The sequence below is a fragment of the Parasteatoda tepidariorum genome, chromosome 6 (assembly GCF_982258835.1).
Source record: "Parasteatoda tepidariorum strain Cologne lab strain chromosome 6, Ptep-v5.0, whole genome shotgun sequence".
NCBI classification, from domain to species: Eukaryota; Metazoa; Arthropoda; class Arachnida; order Araneae; family Theridiidae; genus Parasteatoda; species Parasteatoda tepidariorum.
The window spans coordinates 53,593,648-53,618,782 of NC_141760.1; the positions used below are offsets into that span (position 1 = coordinate 53,593,648).

General features: G+C 28.1%; 1 protein-coding gene across 1 annotated transcript in view; it reads right to left on the reverse strand.

Annotated features, from left to right (window-relative positions):
- Positions 1-1,644: 1,644 nt before the first annotated feature.
- Positions 1,645-25,135, reverse strand: part of rod (kinetochore component rough deal) — a 101,697-nt gene continuing 78,206 nt past the window's right edge. The window contains exons 43-53 of the mRNA XM_071178661.2: positions 17,072-17,267; positions 15,122-15,376; positions 13,153-13,271; positions 12,482-12,552; positions 12,309-12,375; positions 9,035-9,283; positions 7,348-7,443; positions 7,151-7,265; positions 6,455-6,506; positions 4,733-4,859; positions 1,645-1,774 (exon numbers count right to left, since the gene is read on the reverse strand). Of these exons, the coding sequence (XP_071034762.2) occupies positions 1,733-1,774; positions 4,733-4,859; positions 6,455-6,506; positions 7,151-7,265; positions 7,348-7,443; positions 9,035-9,283; positions 12,309-12,375; positions 12,482-12,552; positions 13,153-13,271; positions 15,122-15,376; positions 17,072-17,267 (1,389 nt within the window). The 3' untranslated portion in view covers positions 1,645-1,732. The remainder of the gene's footprint in view (positions 1,775-4,732; positions 4,860-6,454; positions 6,507-7,150; positions 7,266-7,347; positions 7,444-9,034; positions 9,284-12,308; positions 12,376-12,481; positions 12,553-13,152; positions 13,272-15,121; positions 15,377-17,071; positions 17,268-25,135) is intronic.

A 25,135-nucleotide genomic window follows, 5' to 3' on the forward strand; every position in this document is an offset into this window, starting at 1 on the left:
TTTACACAAAGGATTTCTCTCTCGGTATAACGTCTTCTCAACTTCCCAAATTTCTCCTAATATGCCAACACCTGCTGTACTCAAATACGATGTCTCTCTTCACTAGCTTCATAACTATTTTTACAAAAATATTAAACAAAGTCTTTCAGAAGCTTCGTGTCATTTACTTCCTATCTAATAATTTTTTTTAAAGGATGTTGCGGACCCTCTTGACTGTTTCATTTACAAAGTAAATATTTGTCTCGTAAGTAAAGTGATCTCAGAAACCAGAAAAATCAACTGGCTCTATTATGCAACAAGCTTTGCATGTTTGAGGTAGGGAGAAACCGCTTTTTTTCCAGAGCAGATAGAGGTGTGGATGAAGCAAAATATCGATATTTTAGCTTAAGCTTGGTTAACAATAAACTTAGCTACATTGCAAAATAAAAAGTTGACTAGTTATCCATTTTATATTCTGGTTTAATTTTGACTTATTTAATTTGTCCAAAGTAATTAAAAATCCTTTAAATTCAGGAAATACAAAGCAAACTAGTACAATGTATAGAAACAAACAAGTTGAAATTTTAAGCACTAATTGAAATTTTAAGCATGGCCTGTTTCGTGAATGAAATACAGTGGTTTTGTTCCAAAACTTCGTAAAGCCATTTAATTTCAAAGCAATAACACGCAATTTTGTAAATAAATTGCAGTTCTTTTCAAAAGTGTATCCCTCTTGTAAAGAATGAAACCATATTCCAACAGATAATAAATCATTCTAATACATAGACAAAGCCATAAGCAAAAGATATGAAATTTAAGTAAAAAATTACAATTTTCATACATAAAAAAACTGCAAATTTGTTGTTGTGGGTTTAGTTGTCGCCTACCAGGATTCCACACTCCCTGCTAAAGGCTGAGCACCTGATAAGACTGCACTTTCTATGATTGCAATTTAGAGCTTCGAAATTCATTCTAACTATATATATATATATATATATATATAATCACACAATCCCTATAACCTTAAAAAACAATTTTTTTTGGGGGGGGGGGGTGGAAATCTTATATTTTTGCAGATCTTAAAGGTACAGATGGATAAAAGTACCCAGGTCTAATTGGAGTTATAATAAGGGGTTTTCAAAGTAGATGAAGATTCCAAGTACAGTACGAAAAAAAAATTAACCAACCTGAATAACTCTTGATCAAATAATCAGATTTTCACATATCAGGACTCAATGGTACAAAGAGGACTTCAAATATGCAAATTAATTAGTACAGACGATATTTTAAGCAATGAAAAAAGACAAAAACGTACCTTCACTGAATAAACATATCTTTTTATGATGAATTTGGATTTTTGACTCTCAAATTAAGGGGGAGGTAGCTGCAATCTGAGAAATATGGTTCAAATAGTTTGGTGAAGAGGGCGGTCCAAAGTTTAGACCCCTTAATGTTAATATTTTGCGTATTTTGGGAATTTAAGTGAATAAATATATTTAAAAATGTTAATACAAGAAATGTCAATAAGTATCCTTAACTAATTATGAATTTATGAAATATATTTCGAAGAAGTTACCTAAAAAATTTATTATTTTATTTATATTTCGCTCTTAAAAAAAAATATTTGGTCACTCTATTACAAAGAACTATAGTTTTGACTGAAACTAAAGATTCCTAAACAATTTTATTATGATACATTTTTACAAAAGCAAATATAAAATGTAGCAAAAATAGATATTTTCAAAACAGTTATTTATAAATTTTCAAATTGTTCTTCAACAAGCTTTTTAAAAATCTGAAAAGAAAAATGCAAGAATGTTAATATTTTAAATATACATAAAACCATTGAACGTCATTAAGGGAAAAATGCTTAATATGAATTTTCAGTTAAGATGAAGGAAAACTTTATCCCCATTATATACATTGGAAAACAATATAATGGCTTTGATAATAATGAACATAAAAACAAACTTCTGTCTTTTAAGCCAAAGTGAATATTGCACCCAATGAAAACAGATTGCAAATAAAATGAAACAGAATTATATGTATGTCTGCAAACTTATTATTCTATTTTTCTTTTTTTTACACTAGTCATTTAAATTTAAGTGATAAAATAATATTTTTGCAAAACCCGATCATATAGGGTTCGTTGGATTGTTTGTTTTCCAATCAGGATATGTTTTAAACAAAAAGTGAATGACCTCCCAGAAGTTTCTAATTCTGTATTATTAATTTTTATTTCTAATATAAAATTATAACCGTAAAATGGAGGCATTTTCTTTAATTATAAAACATATAAAACATTTTAATTCCACTATTAAAACATTTTAGTATTTCATCATAAATAAAGGATTATGTTAACTAAATTCTAACTACAAATAAATACGGTAAGATCCCGCTTAACGCTGTTTTGTTTAGCGCTGTTTCGTTTTAGCGCTCTTTTATTTCAACCCGGGGATTCCTCGAAATTGTGTGCGGGGTCTCCCCCAAATATGAACATAGCATATCTGAAACAGTGTAGTTGTGTTTCTTGTTTGGTGCGGTGCTGTATGGACGCATTTTTATCACTTGAAACATTTGTTGACATTATTGTAAGTACATATAAATTTATATAATACTATAACGATTAATACAGCGACAAATATTATGATCTTTAGTTTTTATCATGAGTGATAATGAAAAACAAGAAAAGAAAGAAACCAGAAAAAGTATTTCACTGGAAACTAAAATGCAAGTGATTAGAAGGTTAGATTCTGGTGAACTTCAATCTCAAATTAGTGCTGCATTGAATTTGGCAACTTCATCAATAAGGACAATTCTTAAGAATAAAGAAAAAATACTGTCATCGGCAACTGCAACTAGGTCAAGCTCAGCAACTAGAATTACCCATTCTAGAAATAACATTATAGAGGAAATGGAAAAACGGCTGTTTATATGGATTAACCACGAAATTGAACGCAATATGCCATTAAGCCAATCCATCATAATGGAAAAAGCTAGAAGAATTTTTAATTACATTCAGGTAGAGGCAAGTGACATAAGTGAAACTTTCGTTGCTAGTCAAGGATGGTTTAATAGATTTAAACATAGAAATAATCTTCACAACATAAAGATAACAGGAGAAGTAGCAAGTGGTGATACGAAAGCGGCGGCTGAATTCCCAGCGATTTCCATTAAAAACAATTGAACAAGGAAACTATCCTCAAGAATTGGTTTTTAATGTTGATGAAACAGGCCTGTTTTGGAAAGGAATGCCAAAACGAACATTTCTATCCAGTGAAGAGAAACGAGCACCAGGATTTAAAGCCGCAGAAGATCGCTTAACACTTCTACTGGGTGGTAACCCAAGCTAAGATTTCAAATTAAAATCACTACTAGTTTACCACTCCAAAAACCCAAGAGCGATGAAAGGCATATCTAAATCAAATTTACCTGTAATTTGGGAGTCTAACAAAAAATCATGGATAACTATGAAAATTTTCCAGTATTGGTTCACTGAACATTTCTCCCCATCTGTTAAACATTATTGCGAAATTAGAAAACTTGAACAGAGAGCGCTACTATTAATTGATAATGCTCCAAGCCACCCAACAAATTTATCAGACTTAACAACATGCATTCCAGTCGAAATGGTTTTTTTGCCGCCTAACACAACTGCCTTAATCCAACCAATGGACCAAGGCGTTATATCCAATTTTAAGGCTTATTACTTGTGGCGAACATTAAAGCAGATGTTTGACAAAATAGACGGAGAAGAGAAGCAATCAATAAGAGAAATTTGGAAAAACTACAATATCATGAATGCTGTAGAAAACATAAACCTTTTTTGGAATGAGATAACAGAAAGATCTTTGAAAGGAGTTCGGAAGAACATTTGGCAGATTTAAGTAAGAGCAAAGACATTGGACACTCTGTCGATATGGATGAAATAGTGGAAGAAATAGTGGAATTAGCAAAACAAACCGGCTTAGATGAGGTAAATGTGGAAGACGTCGAAGAAATAGTTCAAGAAACAGCAGCTAGCCTTTCTAATGATGAGCTCAAGGAATTAACTGAGCAAGAAGAAAACAAAAATATTGATAGTAGTGATTTCGAAGAAGAGCAAAAAGAACTTTCGATGGCATTTGTAAAAAGTAGTTTGGCCACTATAACTGAAATTATGGACCAATTTGTTCAAAATGATCCAAATTTTGTCAGGAGTTCAAAAGCAAGACGGAGTGTTACAGATGCTTTATCCACTTATCAACAACTTCTAACAGAACGCAAAAAGAAAACACAAACTACAATAGATGCCTTCTTGACAAAAAGGCAGAAAATTGGAAACACAAAATAGACTGAATGGACTGACTTAGAATTTTATTTGTTTTTATAAGTACGTATATTCGTTTACATTGTTTTTATTTTTGTAAGAAATAAATGTTTGGTTCTATTTTCATTAAAAAAAAACATAATTATTAAATTTAATACCTAACCAATTTTCTATTTATCTTCTCCTAACCTCATTATTTACATGTTAAGATAGCCTCGTTTAGCGCTGTTTAGCATTACGCTCTACTTTGATGGAACGTATCCTACGCGTTAAGCAGGGTCTTACTGTATCTTAAAACATGTTTCTTATTAAAACTCATACTTAAACTGATTAAAGGTTAAAAAAAAATTACAAAAACTATGAGTAATTAACACACTAAGAGATGAAGTTGAAGTTATATAAAACTGGGAGAAATAAAAATAAAATAAAAAATGAAATACTTACTAGCATTATTGTACAAATATCTTTTGCAGATTCAATACTTTTCAAGTCATTAGAATTCATTTTATGCCCTATACCTTTTAATTCCCTTTTTACATATTCAATATTTACATATGCAGGACAAGGACACCTAAAACAAAACAGAAAAAATTACTTTAAAGAGAAAAGTCTCATAATTGACTTGATGAAATTTCAAAAATTCAGGGAAATAAGCTTTTCAGATTAATAAGTCCTTAATGTAAACAAATGTTAATATAAGCCAGGGGCAAAACAAAGTACATCAGAACTAATATGATAATAAAATTACTGAAATATGATTGTTATCTCTTATTTGTTTTGAATAAAAACTACTGAATGTCAAAAAAATTTTTAATTAAATAAAATTTTTATTCAAATTTTAAAAAAATTTTTCAGCTAAAATTTGGCCAGTAAATCACAGCAACAAGCATTTTGCAACCTTTGCAAAACGTAAATTTTTTTTTAATGAATTTTTGCAAGCTTTTAAGAGAATCGTTTTAAGAGACACTACAATTGCAAAGTAAATGTTTCAAAGTTGAGTAACTGACAAACATTAGTTTATGAAACTTAAATAAAAACATTTAAACAATATTGTATTTTTCACACCCGTTTAAACCCTTTAGGAGAAAGTATATAGGATTCTTCTTTTTTTCCCTGAAGAGGACTTTAAACTCGCAAAATTTTAGTTTTCATGAATTCACCTAATTACTTCACCCCAGTACTTTGCAATGTAAAATTTGAAATCTTAACTTTTTAAGTCTAGTAACTTAATAGTTTATAACAGAAGAAATAATTTCTAGATATAGATCTAGTAATATAAAAATATATTCTTAAAAAAAAATTGAACTGAATGTATATAACTAAATTTTTTAATAACTTTCTCCCAGTCAAAAATTGTATTCTATTATACTTTCATACTTTACATTATTATTTCTATTATATTTTTATGTTTTTTATTATCTTAATTTTTTTTTGTTATTATCTTATCTTAACATCTTAATTTTTATCATCTTAACTACTTAGAATACATAGAGAAAAAAAATGGAAAATACAAAATTTAACAGAAATAATTTACAAGAGTTATTTTTTAATCAATAAAGTTTAAAACTGCAATAAAAAAAACTTTACTGATTTTTAGACTTTAAAAAATTCTAAGATACAAAAAATATTATATTATCAAATATTCTTACAAAAAATCTGGCTTATATACATTCTTACAAAAAATATTATATTATCAAAAACCAAAGTATAAAAACCAAAACACTGATTTGAAAAACTAAAACACAGAGTAAAAAATCCTTAAAAATGATATTAGAAGCTTAGAAAAATAAATTTTTAATTGTCTAAAAATAATACTTCTAAAATTGCAAAAAAGAAAAGTCCAATATTTTTCATATAATTTTTACAGACAAAAAACTTATAATAAAAACTCTCCTTTTATCCTTTAAAATTTAATTTCAAAAGAAGGTAATTTTTGACAAAATTTCTTTTTAGCCTCTTTTATTTTAATACTTTAAATATGTTTATTAGCATTAATACTAGAAAAATCTGAATAGGGTCAAAATAATAATTTTTGTAATCTTTGTTTTTGTTTTGCTATTTATGAATAAAAAGTAGTAAACGTTTTGAAATTAAAATTATAAAAAATAAAACAGTATTTCAGATTAGTCCCACAAAGTGAAAAGTGTAATGGAAAATGGTACTTACCTCAATAGCGTCTTGTAAACTTTTGAAAGCAAGTACTTTGAATCTTGAGAATCTATAAGAATTTCATCCAAAATTAAAAAAATTTCTAATAAAATATTTACTTAAATTGCAATACAATTAAAAATAAATTAAAAAATTTTGATGTTTAAACTTAAAAAGGAATGACAAAATAAATAAAATGAAATTAAGGCATGAATAAAGAAATTTGATCTTAGAACATATTTTTGAATTGACAATTTAACGTTTCACGCTTCTTTTAAGACACTGAAATTTTACAAAAAATCATTTTAATGATAACAAAACTAAGACTTTTTCTTCATATTATACAGCAAAAAATTAAAATTCAACTCTTAATTTCTTTCTTTAATAAATCTGAAAACAGGAATGGTATGCCCAAATAAAAATTCACAGAATTTTAACGTACATAACTTCAAAATCTTTTCCTTACCACTTTTCTAATCTCAATATTTAAAATTCAAAGCAAACATATCTTTATACATTATAAAATACTTAATTGGCGATGCTTAATAGAAGTACTTAATTAAATCCCTATTAGAACTTTTTTTCATTGATTTAAATACAGTGTTAAATTTATTCAAATAAAGGAGTTTATTGTTAATACAATTTATCATTATATGCAACCCATGGGTCATTACTTATGAACTGTAAAAGAAAGCTATAATACATTATTATTACCAATTTTTAATAAGTCACAGAATACTGCATTCCAAGCACTTATAAATATCTTATTATTCCACAAGTGGATCAATCGTCCTTGTGTAGCAGGTAGTATTTCTCGGAGCAAACTAAACTAAAACCATAAGCAAAAATTTAGTACAATAGAAATGTGTACTACAAAAAAACTATTGAAATTACAAACCAATTTTGCTAACCATTGATTTTGCAAGCATTCTTTGAAGAATTGTCTCCCAAATAGAAGCATGCCAAATATTATGTTCCTGGCACAATCTTACACAAAACACCAGAGCCTAAAAAATTCAAATTCAGAAAAGAATAAACTCGTAAAGATGTTTTTGGGGTGTACAATAAATACCATGTCAGCATGAAATACGAAACACAATTAACTAAATAAATTACTAAAACGATGACCGACTGTGAGAAGAAAAAAAATGACTTTCAACAGATCAACGAAAACTGTGATATCACAAACCATTACCAAGTGCAGGAAAAGTTTGTTATTCACCTGAGTCACATTATAATCATAGATTGCAAGTACATCAAACATGTCATATACTGAATATGTATAGCGAATTACAGAAATCAAATTTCAAACATACAACTTTTTTAAAATTGAATAACCTGATAATTATTCCACCAATATCTTTCAAATTTTGTATTTTGCCATTTAAAATTACATTCTTTAAAATGATGGGAAAAATTGTTAACCCTACAATTCAATATTTTTCCATTATTCATTATTAATAAAAAAACCAATACATAATTACATAAAATTATTTTTTGCATTAAATTGTCTTTAGGAAAACTAATTTTATAATTCAGAACAAAAAGTTTCAATTTGCTTAAAAAATTTCTCAAGATATGGTGAAATACACAAAAAATAAAATTAACATTTAAGGGACACAAACTTTCAATTGCTCTCCAAACCAAATTATTGGGACTATATTATCCAGATTACAGCCACTCCTCTTATTTTGAATATAAGAAGTCTAAATCCATTGAAAGAAAAGTATGTTTAGTCAGAAAAAGCACATTTCTGTGTCGAATTTTGTAAATTAACACATTTGCTGCACTAATTAATTAGCAGACTTGAGTTTAGTGTGACGCTTATTGCCACTAAATTTGGAATCACAATAAAACATTTTAAATAAATATATCGTAAACTTCAAAATAATTGATTAGATTGAAAAACTTCCTTTACTTTAACCTTACTGTGGAAACTTCCATTAGTACATAAAACCTTAACAAATATAAATAAACGCTGTTGATAAAGTGTTAAAAAATATGTGTTAGAAAAGGGTTAATCACAAGTCCATAGTCTATAAGTTTGATCTCTTATGAGACCTTTCCAGAATTTAGCAACAGTTTTATCAAACAAAAAGTATAGTACATCAGATCTGAAGAGAAAACATTAAAAAAAGAAAACAGAACCGAGTAGCGAGAGGTTCAGAGACATTAATGCTGAATATCAGTATGGGTAAGTTCTCTCCATGCCAATTAGTCCATTTGTATGTAAAATTAGTTATAAGTATTTTAAATGAATTCAACACTATACTATTTATAAATAAAAACGATCACTGTTTAATATGCTTAGTTAGTTTGTGCCTCTACACACCGTAACATTAGGCTCTCTAACAACTAAAATTTAGTCCTAGTACGTGAAAATCCGATCACTAAATCAAAAGCAATTAAGGGTGTTTTTTTTTTCTTTTTGCATACTGTATGTTTCTAGTTATTTTTACAAATTGCATAAAATCTTTGCACTCAGTACTTTTTCAAGTTTCCCACTTGCATTTCATAAAGCTTAATAATGGTCATCCTTTATGACAATAAGCGTTAATTAATAGTTAAGATAATGAACCAAAATAATCTAATACTTACATCAGTGTTGTGGGAGTTAGAAGTCAGTACTTTTTGTAGCAGTTCAACTTTATTACACTTATTTAGCATATGAAGAGGATATGCAAGTCCCAACTGCTGCAGTTCAGCAGAACACAAAGTAGGTATCAAGTTTTCTTCCAAATTTTCCGGTGGTAATCCAAGGAGGTCAGCTATTTGATTTACACCAAAAACTGAAGCCAAACAAAACACAAATTTTGCTCTAGTGTAGGTTGGCATCTCTTCAGTATACTAAAAAATTAAAACAAGAAACAGGATAAAACAAAAATTGTAAAAAGAGAGGGTGTCGACATACAATCAGATATGCTAGTTCTGCAAAATTTTACATGAGCATCGGCAACAAAAAAACTTTTTCGTTGGTCGAGTATTAGCAATAGGTAGCTAAATACTGCAAAATGGCACTCACAAAACATAAAAAATGGACAAAAATTCAAAATTTTTCGGAATATATGTAGTGGACAGTTTCATATCCAGAATCGTCAGGTTATGGCAAATCCAGAAAAAAGAATTTTCTTAATATTAAGTGTTTAAGGGGAAAAAAAGAAAAATGTCAAAACATTTTTATTCAATAATAAAAAATATCATATTGATGATTATCATCAATTAGATTCAATACAATACAAAAATAAATAAAAGTGAGCAAATGATAATTAGAACTTTTTCTGTCATAAACACAAAGCAAAATTAAGCATGAGGAATAATTAAGCCTATCTTTTTTATGTCTATCTCGAAAGCGAATATTTAATTTAGGAAGTGTTAGGAAATAATTAAATTTCATATGCATTTAATGCTTTTTTAGTTCTGCTAAGAAATAAAGTGCATCAAAAATAGGTTGCTTTCCATTATAATAACTTCATGCCTCATGAGTATCATTCACATTTGAAAGTGTGGTTAAAGTGATAGATTAATTCAAATATTAGTAATTCTTCTTAACACTCGGCCATAGAGGCATTCTAATTATGTATGTTAACAGATCAGCGAAAATTTATACCTTGTAAAATTAAGCTTAATCTAACATATATTTAGCACAATTTTAAAATATTAAATATAATAAAATTAAATATAAAAGCTACATATCATTTAAATTTAATTTTCAATTTTATGCAATCATACTTTAGTTTTGCGCAAAAGGAGAAAAAAAAACATGCTTATACTAAGCTCAATAAAGAAAAATGAATGGTTCAACTTTCATTTGAAAGAAAGGAATTCATAGCTTTGTAATGTACAGTGTTCAGATTTGCGTCTGTTTAAAGTTTCTTCAAATACAATACATTACCTTACCATAGGCAGAAAAATAAACAGAACAATAACAGGGTGTGTAGCCAAATTTTTCAAGAAACAATAAGCACCTTTTAAGTACTTTTTCAGCACTTCAAAAATTATTTTAAGCACTATATACATGAACAAAATGCAAAATAATTTTCAAGATAAAATAACTAGTTTCTGACAAAGAACTCTTTTTGTTCATTACATTAGCCACCATAAAATGATAGAGATTTTTCGGTTCAACTTCAGAGGGAGGAAAATGAATCCAGAAATTGAGAATCTCTTGTAAAATGCAGCAGAGTTGCACATGATAGTGCAAGAATAATTCCCACTGAATCCAGCTCAGTATAAGCACATGCAGACCCGCAAGAATTTCATTGAACATGTAAAATGATTGGCGCATTCATACGCTATGGAACAACGGTACGCCAAAATGCATTGTGTTTGAATAATTCGTGAAAATGCTGAATAGAACAATATGAAAACCTCGCTTTTGCATAATACATGGTAAAGGAAAAAAATTCTCATTTTTGAAAAGGGAAAATTAAGTACCATTTAAAAACACTCAATAAAAAAGCTCCTTTAAGGGCTTTTAAAAATCGAAAATAAGCAGCTTTAAGCACTTTTTAAAAATACTATGCACCCTGAATAACTGGAAAATGAACATTAAAATGTCTTCCATCGGTGTTAATATTTTTTCTAAAAAATAGCCTCACTTTTTTGTCATAAATAAAGATAAAAATATCTATTCTTTTTCCTTTAATTTTTAATTATTTTCAGTATTTCAATTCAAAATCTTTTTTCGTTCCCAGTTTTTTTCTCCCCTTTTTAAAAAGATCTGAGGTGGAAAATAATTTACGCATGTTGTGACAATCTGTAACATCAGCTGCCAGGTTTCTGCTACCAGGCTCATATCTATATTGCCCCCTTGTTTTCCTTCTTGACAACTTACTGTTAAAATCAGCATTCACTTTAGAAATTGATGTTGAAAGGTAGTACATTTAATTTTATTTTTACTTGTAAGAACGTGTTGCAATTTTGAAACTTGCTAAAACATTCCTTGTAATAGACATGTCTGCCTTTTATTAAATTATAGAGATATGTAATTCAGTCTACAATCTGCAGCCAAAAGTATTCTACTCTTGATATATATTTTCAATAAAAATAGCTGCTCAAAATAAAAGAAAGAGGTAACTATGTCTATTTCATTATTACCACGTTTATATCAACTTGCCTTCGTGTATGTCCGTTCGGGCAGAATTTCGTAATCGATTTTAAGCTAACTTCCCGACTAGCTACAGACTTCAAATTTGGCACATAGTTCAGAATTGGATGACAATGCATGAAAATGAAGAGAAAGAAGTGATACAAAGTAAAATAAAATTAAAGAAAAATGAATATTTTCGCGATTGTTTTTCGTTGTCAATTCGATTATTTCAAATTAGTGTAACATGTCAGTTGAAAAGTTTTGTGTACAGTGAGTGAAAAAAAATGAGATTTCAGAAGTGAGTACAAAAAAAAAATCAAAATAAAAAGTAATATTTTTAAAAACAACAATTTTGTAGTGGAAAATAATTAAAGAACAAAAGTTTGAAAAACGAAAAACGTGATGCGCATGAAATACATAACAGTGTGTATACACATTTTCTTACTCATACACATGAACAGCCACATCCACAAATATGTACTGTTATGTATTTCACGCTCCTCACGTTTTTTGTTTAAATTATTATTCTCCATTACAAAAACGTGGTTTTTAAAAATATTACTTCTTATTTTTTTTTTTTTTTTTTAAAGTATTGTTATTCCATTTTAACATTAAATATGTATATTTGCTTACTACGACAAGTTCAAAGTAATGACAACTTCATCTATTATGAATAGTTGTTAAGATAGTCTTTTACTTCATATAACTAAAATGTATATGTTATTCATATAACATATCAATTTCACTGAATTTTTCCAATGCAACAAATTATATATATATTACCTTTAATATGTTCTGTCGCATGGATGGTAAAATATTTTCTGGTAAACCCAAGAGTAGATTTGTTATTCTAAATAAAAACGAAAAGTCAAAAATTGCAATCACTGAGCTTGATTTAAAATAACAATAATCTAAAAAAGAAAGAAAACTAATAACATAAGAATACAAACAATTACCTAATCTTGTTATCTTCCACAGAGTCTTTATTACATATTTTTGGTCCAGGAGAATCAAAATGAGCAAATGACTAAATAAAAAACTAATATGAATTATCGGATTATGTATTAGAATTTAAAGAATACAGTAAAGAGCAATACAGCAGAACTTTGATTTTGTGAACTTTTTTTATTCAAATTCTTCTGCAAATCAAAGTAAAATTCTAGGCTTTCCTTTATTAACTCTCGATAGCTACCCATGAGTCAAAATGACCCGAGTATACGATACAATGGGGTGGGTAGCTAATAAGTGCAAAGTATGATTATCCATAAAAAAAATTCAGCGTACATTTCATCTTAGATAATTTGATAAATTATAAAATTCTACCCTCAATTTTGAAATAATATTAATACATTCTGAATACATTAATACTATTCTGAATAATAAATCTAAATGCAGTGCAAACATTGATGTCCTCATAGTTTCAAAAAAGGCAATTTTAAGAATAGTTCTGGTTGGATGATTCGTTTTAATTTTATTTTATTTGTTTTAATTAATATAAAAAATATATTTGGATTTTTGAGTATAAAAAAAAAAGTTTAAAAATACTAAATTGTTGATAAAAGTTATAAATAAACAAAAATGATTGTCAGTAAAATAAGAAATAAGATTATAATAATCAAAATTATACCTCATCTAAATTTGTGGAGTGTGTTTGGGAATCATTTAACCATTTAAAAATGAATTTCAAAACTACATCATTAAAATTCATGTTAACAAGAGTGCATATTTCAATAGCAGCTTTGCAAACTGAAATAAAAAGAAAATATATACAGTATCTAATTAAAATATAAAAAAAATGATTTGTCATGCAATTGATATCCAAAATTACAGAAGATATGTAACATAAAGCCTCTTATACCAATTTTTTTATTATTTTAAACATCAAAGATATGAATTTAAAGATTGTTTTAATACATGTTCATGTAAATAATTTGTTGCAGTTTTAATATTTTCAAATTAGATAAAACTCAAATTTGTAGATCAGAAATTTAAACAACAAAAATGACAAGAACATTACTGCTTACAACAGATATTTCAATAGCAATAAAAAATAATAAGTGAAATAAAAATGAAATTTTTAGCCTCAGCATGCTTTAATTTAATCAGCAAAAAAAATCATGTTATAAACTAAAAAAATTACATATTCCCCTTCAAAATGTGGGATTTTGCATGCATTTAGTACATAAATCAACTTTTCAATTCTGACTTATAGAAAAACCAATTTTTAATCAATTGAAATCATACTGTAAAGCAGGGGTCCCCAACCTTTTTGTACCTAAGAGCAAGTATCATTATATTGGCTGAATGGCGGGCACCATTTATTTTTTCAAGATAAATTTATAGTTAGTAGACATAGGTAATATGACGCACTACATAAGGGCCATTTAGACCTCAGATGCCCAGTTCTACAGCAACGATCGATGAACGACGCACTACATATAATGCACAAAAAATTTAACTTTAAAAATTAATTTTACATATGAATATAATTAGTATTAATATTCTTGTGCAAAATAAATGATTACTAAATGGTTGCAAAACATACGAAATATAAAAATTATTTATAAAATATATAAAATAAAGTCAGTGTGATCTTTGGCATTGTATTTCACTGGCAATCCCTTCATTATTGGGAGAAAATGATGAAATAAATGCTTTGTGCTTATATCTGGGGGATGGAGGTCGTTTTACTGGCGATTTCTATTTTGGATGTGTTTATCACCAATATTGAAAAAGCAAAAAAAAAAAAATTTGCATAGCACTTTAGGGAAAAATGGAAAACTGAAATATTTTATCATTGGGCACAAGCACCGGGCGCACCTAGACCGATCGACGGGCGCCATGGTGCCCGCGGGCATAGGGTTGAAGACCTCTGCTGTAAAGTGTCTAAAGTTGACGCATTAAAACATTTAAAATTTCTAAATCTATTTCTATATCCAACTCAAAATATTTATGGTATATAGTAAAAAGTTCTATATTATATGTAAAGCCTTTAATGGTGTAATAATAATTTTCATGGTTGTGTAACTTTGTTCGAGCTTATATTTATCTTACAAATCGAGTAAATTTTTTTAGCTAAGAATATAAGTTTAAAATTATAAATTAATTATTAAAAGCATAAATATGTAAACATTAAAAAGCATAAATATGTAAACATTAAAAAGCATAAATATGTAAACATTAAAAAGCATAAGTATGTCAACATTAAAAAATATAAATAAAACTTAAAAACATAAAACTTTTATAAGTTAACTTTCATTATAATTATATTTGTATTGTCTCTTATATTTGTATTTATCTTGCAAACCAGGTAAAATTTCTTAAGCTAAGCAACTTTTATCGTTTTAAGGGAAAACAAAATTTGAGTCAAGATATATGACTGAAGTACAAGTTGACTCTCTAACTCTCATTATGATTTAAAAGTCCAAAAAGTCAACTTATACAACAAGAAAATATGTTACATAAATAAAACAAAATTTGAGTCAAGATATATGACTGATGTACAAGTTGACTCTCTAACTCTCATTATGATTTAATAGTCCAAAAAGTCAACTTATACAACAAGAAAATATGTTACATAAATAAAGTGATCTTACTTTTTGTACTATCATCAAGATTGAATGTGTAGTTTTCAATTAAATGCTCAACCAAAAGAGCTGGTGTATGAGTGAGTGGCAAATTTTTTTCTAATGGTAAATTGTTTTTGTATAGAATTCTCTCAATCTCTGAAGATTGCAGCAGTGATGATAATCTCTTCACTAATTCTTCTACACTTCCTGTGCCTTGTGACTCTGCATACCATTTTTGAGCAAATTTTACAGCAAGTTTTGCAAAAATTACTTTATTTCCACCTATTTGAAAAGTTAAAAAATTCAAAAATTAAAAAATGCTAAGAAGTCAAGAGAAATATTTAAAAAGATTCATAGCAAGATTTTAACTAGAAAATGGGATTTTCTGAAAATGTTATGTTATCTCATTTGTTTTACAACACCCCTGCCCCCCAAAAAAAGAAGAAAGAAAAAAATTCAACTTATATAAAAGAGTTTTAAGAATAGAATTGATTTTCAAAACCGAACCCAAGCCTAATCAGAAAAAAATATATTACTACCGAGTAGCAAATAACACATGGGTAATGATTTAATGTTATGCCTAGGCTTCCAAAATTCACTCAACAAATTCAGAAGAGTGATGGAAAAAAACATCAAGAAAAAATTATTCAGATTTTGACGTCATGAAAAAAATACTGTAAAATTATCACAAGATTTGTTCAAAGTTAAGACTAATAAGATTGTCACACAAAGAAAAACGAATCCTGGATACACTTGAACACATGAGGTTTGCTTTTGATATCTGCCGAAGCAATGACAATCCAGGCTAAGAAACGCTCCAATGAGTTCAATCACAGCTTGCTGAATTTTTTTTGATTTTCAACCAATTAGTAAAATTAGTCAATTAATCAAATTTAAAATCAAAATAATTTTGTTGCTTGTTTAAATAATGGGTATGAATTAATAAATAATTACTGTCAGAAGATTAATAATTAATTGTTATGGATATAGACATATATCAGCCAATTAAATAAGCAAATTAAAGAATTAGTTACCTAAAAATTTTCTCTACGATTGAGTTGTTTTGCAACCAGTTTGGGCATATGTTTTTTATTAATGCATTATCCGAAATAAATTTAATGGTAGGGGTACAAAACATCTCAGAGGCTATTGATTATTTAAAGTTATTTGCCTTTGTTTATTTTACTTTATATAGTAATCATTAAGTATCACCTGCTTACAAAAAATGTAAATATTTAACATATTCAAAAAATTTTCAGTTTCATCTAAACATATTTCCTAAATTGTAATACAGTACAGAACCCGTTATCCGGAAATCAGAAAACCGGAAAACCAAAAAACCGGAATAGCGATTGTCCCGACCGTTCCGGATAATCGGTTCCCTATTGTAGCTTGATTAGTTACTTTTAAAAAATATGTTGCTCAAATAGTTTTTTTTATTTTTTTTATTGAAGTACTCAAGTCTTCAGTTTAAATAAGGTTTTGAAAAAAAATTCTGATTCTAAAGCTTTTCAATTAAAATAGACAAATCCTTAACTTAAATGACTTTTAAGAAATATGCTGATACAAGAATTTTTAAATCGATGTCTGTTTAATAAAATTATGATTTCAAATTGCTAGTTACAAGTTCTTTAAATGTTATAAACATTTCTAATAAAAGTAGATATTAAAATTAATGACAATGAAGTTATTCTTATCATATATTTTTACCATCGTTTACTAAATGATACAAAACACATTTTTAAATAGAATTGAATTAAATTTTCTGAGCACATTACATTAAAATTTTCAAATACTGCCACTCCTGAATTTCCTATACCAATATCCTCATCCTCAATTAAACAAATATGGAGATATAAAAATATAGTTTCGTCCAAAACAATCAAATCAATGTCAATTAACAAGTACAGTAAAAAAATGCTTTTATAACAGCTACTTTAAACTAAAAAATTTTGAAAAAGACTTAAGACAATGTACCAGAAGGCATTTTGTTCATAATCCATGTTGCACATCCAACAGCTGTTTCAGATTTATTTATCATTTCCAGCATCTTATTGACAGAGCAAACAAAGTTGTTATCATGATTCGGCGCAATGATCTTGGCTGAATATTGATCCAAATATTTGGATACTTGATTTTTTAATGCAACAACCACCAAGTGATCAGTGGAGAGCTAGAAAATAAATATTTTTGTTTGTAAAAATATACTGAATCATCTAAAAGGTGAAAACATTTTAGATATACAAAAATTTAAAACAAATAGAGATCAAGGATTTCACTTAGTTAAAGTTTTAATTTCAACTTTTGCATGAGAGGTTCTTCCCCAAAAGTACATTTTTGTATTTAGAAAAAAATGTATTTAGAAGAAAACAAAGAATAAATTTTGTATTAGAAAGAAATTAAAGAAAACATGGTAATAATTTACATGTTTTTTTTTTTTTTTTGTATGTTTGTTTAATAATCAGAAAGCTTCAAACAATTCAAAAAGCATTGGCTATAAAAGCTTAGATAAGTATAATTAATATTTTTTAAAAATTCATAGAGCATGCTTATATCTGAAACTCCAGTTAAAACGGATAAAAATATACTATATCACATACATACTGTTGACACCTGAATATATTTGACCTTTGTCATCCTGATGAAAACAGACATTATAATGCAAGGTTGTTATTTAGTAAGAAATTGTGTGTAAGCATAGAAAAATGCCAAACACATTTACTCAAGGCTAAAAAATACTAGACCAATTTTTAAAACACAATACTTTACTTAAGTAAAAATTAGATAATTATGCTTTATAAAAAAATATAACCCTTGTACCCTCAAATATGTTCCCTTTATAAAAGCATAATGCCCATAAACAATTTAATCTAAGTGTAAGAAAAATATTGCAGAATAAAGTAAATAATTGTAGCTATTTATAGGGGAAAAGTGCCATGCCAATCAGTGAAGCCATTTAAAAAGTTCAATCATTAACAATGGACTTGCATTTCCATATCTATTTGATATTGTGTTCATGCTATTTCTTACAGGATATTGGCGGATAGCCAGATGTTTATGGAATCAAGGGTCTACCACAGAATTTACATTAAGGTGAGCTTTAGTCCGTGGGTCGAAGACTGAAATGCAGTTCTAAACTGATTTTCGTTCCTACACTCGAGTGGCAGTTTTAATCTTCCAAAATAGAACTTAATCTTGCCTGGGAAATATAAATTCACGAAGTTCTCCAAAATATAATAGGCCATTAATTGACAGTTATCAAAATATTGAAGAACTATTTTAATTTCATGAATACAGAATTTTGCCCATGAATATCCAAAGTGGAGGGTACTGTGACGTCACATGAAAATGAATTGACCAATCACAACCAAAAAGCTTCGCGATTTGCGTCTGCTCTAGTTCTTGTCTCCTTTGCTTCAAACTGCTTTACAATTTTTGTATAAACGTTATAAAAGTTTAATAAAATTATAATTTCATTTTGAGAGGACATGATACTTCATCGAAATTTATTTTTAAGTTTTTTTTCTTTAATTATTTTGTATAAGCATCAGGGTTTAAGCTGAGTCTAAAAATTCATTAGCAAAAAAGCTAAAATCTGAAAAAAAGTTTTAGCAAAATGCTAAAATGCCATTAGGCTTATAAAATTACTTTATATCAAACAAGTACTGTAAGTTATCTGACAAAGAATAGCTTAATGTACAAGAATATCAAAAAGAATACCTATAACAAAAAAAAAAAAAAAAACACATTTATTATTTATCAAAACATTTTGGTTTATAATTAACAATCTTCCTTTCTTTCATATTTGCCCATTTTACAAATGCTTCTTGAAAGTTAAATGCACTTTCAGGGCCCTCAATATTAATCATTAACAAATTGTTTACATGGTTGATTAACAACCTGTTTCGAATATTAGTTTTAATCAAATTAAGGCAGCTAAAGCCCCTTTCACAGTCAACAGTGTGCATTGGTATTGTTGCACAATACTCTATAACACGTTTCACGATCACGTTTGATCACGTTTTTTTCGTGAACGCTAGCGTCATGGTTCTTCTTGTGAAAGATATTTAGATTTTTTCTCCTTCTTGTTTGATCAAGTTTCTTTCATGGATATTAGCGTCATGGTTTTTCGCGGAAGCTTTTTTTTTAAATGGAATTTAGTAAAATCCTTTAGCAAAAATGCGAAAATGCTTTGTTGAATTTTAGCATTTTTGAGGGGTCTTTTCGCATTTTGCGAAAAAAGCTACCGTAGCGGAAACCCTGATAAGCATTTAAAATAAGAATTATATAAAAAATATAAATTTACCCACTGCATAAAAATTAAGTTTTGATAAATTTTTAAAATTTTTATGAACTGTTGCTCCATTGAGAATAATCTGAATATTTTCTATAAAAATCTGGAAATATTTACTTCTTTTTAAACACTGTAAAATGTTTATTATACTTAAAAATATAACTCACATTCTGGTATGCAAAGTATACTTTTGTAATAAATGGACTTTTAAAAAAATTCCATTTCATATAAAAATTACATTTGCAATGACCTATAATAAATTTATATTTATATATGTTGTTTAACATTCTATTTGTTAAACACAATTAAAACAAGATCAACGTCATCTGCACACACTAAACATCTTTTGTTGCATAATTTATTTGAGCAATTTAGCTAGGTTTTGTTTGTCCTTCTTTATTATTTTATTAATTTAGTAAAATATTAATTTGTAAAAAATAAAGACAAATTAAAAAAAATATGTTGAGCTTATTGAAGGTAATGTAAGATAAAAAAATGTTTCAATGTGTTATTTCAAGTAGCTTTTGCCAAAAAAAAACACACATATGTATATAAAAAAGACAAACAGAGTGTCCCCAAAAAGCCTTGGACAAGTATTGTTTTATAAATTTTTATTAAGCAAAATAAAATATAATTCCAGATGCTTGTACATCAATATATTTCTAAATGTATTTATGATTTGAAATTTAGCTATTTAGATGTAGAACCATTCAGCAGTATTTTGTACAAACAGTGCAAACATACAAAATTCATTGATCCCACGCTCTGTTTTAATACATACGCTGCATAAAATCTTATAAATTTCATTTCTATTTTTTTTTTATTTCAATTCAAAATATTTATAAAATTCCTATCTGACCATATGCTTTTTTACTTTAGATAATTAATAGTTTTTGCCTGCTAATAAATGCAGAACAAAAAAAAAATCCTTTTTTCCAATAAACACAAATTGAAACTTTTTTTTTTATATTCAAAATTCATATATCGTTTTATAAGTAAACAATATGGTAATTATTCCTTAAAATTAAAAAATAAGCAATATAAACTGTGTGTTGAACTCAACAGGGTTGGCAGATTGGTTAACTGATGAAAGACTGTTTTTATAACTGTTACATCATGTCAAAAACCCAGATGTCATCATGTCAAAAACCCCTTAATGACATTGCATTTGAACTTAATTTAAACTAATTACAGTTTTAATAAAGAGTACATTAAAGCATTTATTTTTAAAAAAAAGTTATAAAAGGTATTGGCAAAAAATTACTAAGATTATTGATAAAAATACAATACCATGTTTTTTCAATATATTAGTATTTCATACATTTTAAGTACAATATGATAACCATAAATTGAAAAATTGCCTACATTGATCAGTTTTACTTGATTATATATATTTCAGTGTTAAATTTTAAATATTAGCATTTTACGCATCACACTTTTAAAAATTCTGATTCAATGATTTTCATTCACATAAATAAACTTTTCAAACAGATTAACAAAAAAAATAGGATTAACACCAAGGGAGACATTTTTTTTTTGTTGACATAGTAAGGTTTTTGAGTTATCAAAGTATGAGACATTGAGAATCTACAGTGTTATGAACATTGAAATGGTAAAATATATCACACTTAATTGTAAAGGAAACATATAAACATTGCATTAATATGTAATTCTTAATTCAATCATAGAGTAACTCTTAAGTCTGAATCGAAATAAGGTGTGGCATTTCTTATGGTCAGGATGAGTCTCTGTCAACAAACTTATGCTCCCTCGTCCAGAAAAGAAAGCTTTGTTGGAGAACATTACATAATTATTTTTTAATTTTATCCATAAATCATATACTATGAATATTGCACGGTTTAATGGTCTGGCAAAAGCTATATTGCTACTGATGTATGCTGCATCATAATATTAGAAGAAAAGTAGTTTTTAAGTATTAATATTTTATCCACCTCACATAATACTATTTGGTGTGATCAGATATTATACAAAAGTATTACATTATAATGTTGCATCCCAGGCAATATTAAATAAGAGAAAACATCACACTTAATTCTTTATTTTGAGAAAATTATATTTTAAGAAATGTTTTGATAATGTTAACATAACATTTTAAGCATGAAGAAACAATTTAGTGATCTAGATAAAAATTGTATGATACAACAAAACTACATGGTTCTTATTAAACCAAAAAGAGTTCATTTTTAAGGGCACCATATTTTCAGCATTGCCCTGGCAGCATGTGATTAGTTTAGACATGAGTGTAGCTAACAATTTCAAAAAAATACAGTTTAAAATATTCGGTTTCAGGAATATACATAAGGAGTATGAAATTCAATCTATTCATTTTAATTTAAACTCAAAAGAAAATGTACAAATATTTGAATTAATAAAAATTTACACTATAAAAAACAATAATAGATAATATATGTATTTAAATAAAAAAAATTAACAAAAAAGCAAAACTTATCATATTTTACTATAGGTTTTCATATTGGTACCAAACTAATTATTTTGTGCGGCAATGTAAACATTTAATTACATTAATAGCTTGAGCTAGACATTATTTTCAATGATTTGACTTTACTCTTACCTTTAAATGAACTTACAGAGTCACATCCAGTAAAAACATGCAAACCTATTAAGGCTTGTGATACATCACTTCCCAATGCCTTGAATATAGAGTTGATATCAAATATTTTAATATTTTGAGAAGTACCATGGATATATAACAAAGAAGTATTAATTTTATGGATCAAAGATACAGATAAGACAAGTACATCAGTATCAGGACTCTTGATGAAAACTTTATCATAAAAAAGTGCTGCATGTCCAACATGAAGGAACATTCTTGAATCAGCTTCATGATCACATTCAAGTTCTATAATATTCTCAACAGTAAGTTCATTTGAATTAATAAAAAACTTATGACAAATGTTTTCATGGGTGACATAAATTTCAATATTTTCAAAAAGGCAAGGGCTTAATTTTTTCCAAAAATTAAAACAAAAATCAATAAGCTCTTCTTTGTTTTTGCCAGATGCAATGAATTTCTGAAATTGTTTAGGCATTTTTTGTTTTGCTTGATATATTTTAACTAATTGAACTCCAGCAATGCTTCTTCTCTTTCGTTCGGCAGATTTGATGCTCAATTCATTATACCTGTCAGATACGAAGTCAACACGGGAGCAGTTATAGTTTTTTGCCAGTTTAATTAAAGATTGCAAAATGTAGGTGGCAAATTCTCCAAAAGTGGCAAATGAATTTGGTGCTTGTTGAATAAAAGCCATTGCATCAACAACAATGCCTTTGATGTGTTTTGATATTTGTTAAAATCTATAATAATGCTATCCGAACAATTTTCTAAATAATGAAGCAAAGTTGCTTTGTTTGTTCTCGATTTGCTACCATCATAATTTGCAAGGGCAAGAGGTAAATTACTCAAACTATACTTCAATAATTCTTCTAAATCTAGATTTTGAACTTTAGAAATCATTAACATTCTTCTAAATAAATTTCTATCACTTTTTAATGCTATTGTTTCTGCTTTTAATTGTATAGTACTTATTTTACCAACATCTGAAAAGGTTTTTAATTTCAAACATTTGATAGGTGTGAAAAAATCAAGATTCTCTTGCTCCAATCTTTCTTTTAAAAAAGAATTTAAAGCTTTGTTTCCAAGTGCTGCAGCGTGCTTCAGGTCAAGACATACATCTTCTGGAGCAACGCTACCAGTAACAATATTTAATAATGCATCGTTAGTGTCTTTAAAAAGATTTTGCATGGATAAGATTGTATCACAAATTGCAATGGCATGCTTCTCATCTTGTTTGATTTGAGTTGAATCCAACTCCTTTTTTAAGGGATTGCAATTTTGCTTTCCTGCCATTATGTTACGCTGATGTGAGATGGCTGCTCTTGAATGGTGGGATAAAATCCATCTATGCACTACACCTTTATTAACTGATATTCTTGTTAATCCACCTTTGGTTTTGGAATCTCTATTACATGTTTGTTCAATGACTTGATCACAAGGTGTCCTTGAAAATAAATGCCTCTCTTGTTGCTGAACTGAAAATTTTCCAGTTTTGAATTCGTTGTAGATTGCCGGATTTGAGATTTTTAAATTTTGCATCTCACACCAATAAATACTCAAATATCTTGAATAATTAACTCTATCATATGCAAAAAAATATGGAAGCATCGATTGCACAGCAGATAAATGCAGTTCCCAATCGCCTTGCCTAGTCGCTCTAACAAACAAAAGTAGCAATTCCACCATCTCAATGTAAGAACTCCAGAACTCATAGGTGAGGTTTTCACCACATTTCAAAGCTATGTATTCATTATACATTTTACGTATTTTTTTCAATTTCACAGTTATGAATTAAATTATCCAAGGAATCATGAGGATATTCTTTACAAAAATGCTCAATTACACGTTCAACTTCATTAAAATCAATCTTCTGTTCACACAAAAAAACTTCAAAGCGTATTCTTTGTAATGCTTCACATAAAAGTTTATGAGCACAAATGATGCCCATTTAAAACACGGCCTATAGAGCTTTGAGCAACAATACCCGATTCAATTAAAATGTCTTGCAAGCCCCCATCAGCAAATCTTTTTCCAATAACTGCTAAAAATGCCATACAAGTATGAAACTCTCCGAGTCGAATTATAAGTCTATCATTAAACTCATTATTTTGCCACCTGATCTGCTGAGCTTTTGCATAGAGAGCTTGATCTAACACTAGAACGATATTCTCAAGTTCAAGTTTATTTGCTATTTCAATACTTCGATGCGAAAGAGTATTGACAGTGGACATTTCTGTCGGGTTTGCATCTAATATTGGGAGATAACCAACTTTTGTTTTATCTAAATTCTCAGTAGATTTTGCCATTTGACTGTTGAAACCAGTCCAACCAGGAAGAAGGTTTTTTGAAACATATTTACATAAGAAAAATAGATCATCAATGTCTCTAGCTTCTTTTTGTAAAAGTAAATTTCTTTCATGATTAATTGAGGGTATTTCAGCATAAGAAGGAGGTTTAGGCTTTTTTTTCCCTTTGAAATGATAAATGTCAGGTAAATCCACATTTAGCGTACGCTTTCTTGATTTTTTAAGAATTGGAAGTGCCATACTATTAATTGTTTCCGACTGATGTGATCTGATGTCCCACTGTAAAATTATACCATTTGTATTATGAGTAGTACCTGATCCTGTCAATGTCTCTTCACCAAAGTCATTATTGTCCCAAGCTAATGTTGTGAAAAGACCTTTTTCATAACCTTCTGGATAGATACGATTATTATTTAACTGCTGCATGGCTAAAGCAGTATCATGCTGCAATACTGTCGTGTGGGAAACACAGTGTCCTAATCCATTAAGTAAGCCTATTAAATTTGAGGATCCTGAAATATGACGAATCGTCATGCCTAATGCTAAATGCTTGGGTGTTTGTTTCCTTCCACTTGAAGCTAAATACATGATATCTTGTGCTTTTGAAAGAATTTTTAGTTTTACATCAAATGGGACATCTATGGTCGTTTCTATAGTTTCTTCCTCAGATACTCCAATCATTCATGCTAAAAAATTGAAAAGTTCAACTGGAACTATATCAGAGGCAGCATCAACAGTCAAATCACATCCATTTGGAGGCCACGCAGAAACAGTTGGAGTAGATTCAGTTACGATATTTTTTAAAGCAAGTGCAGAAGAATATAAATTTCTCAAAATATCAGAGG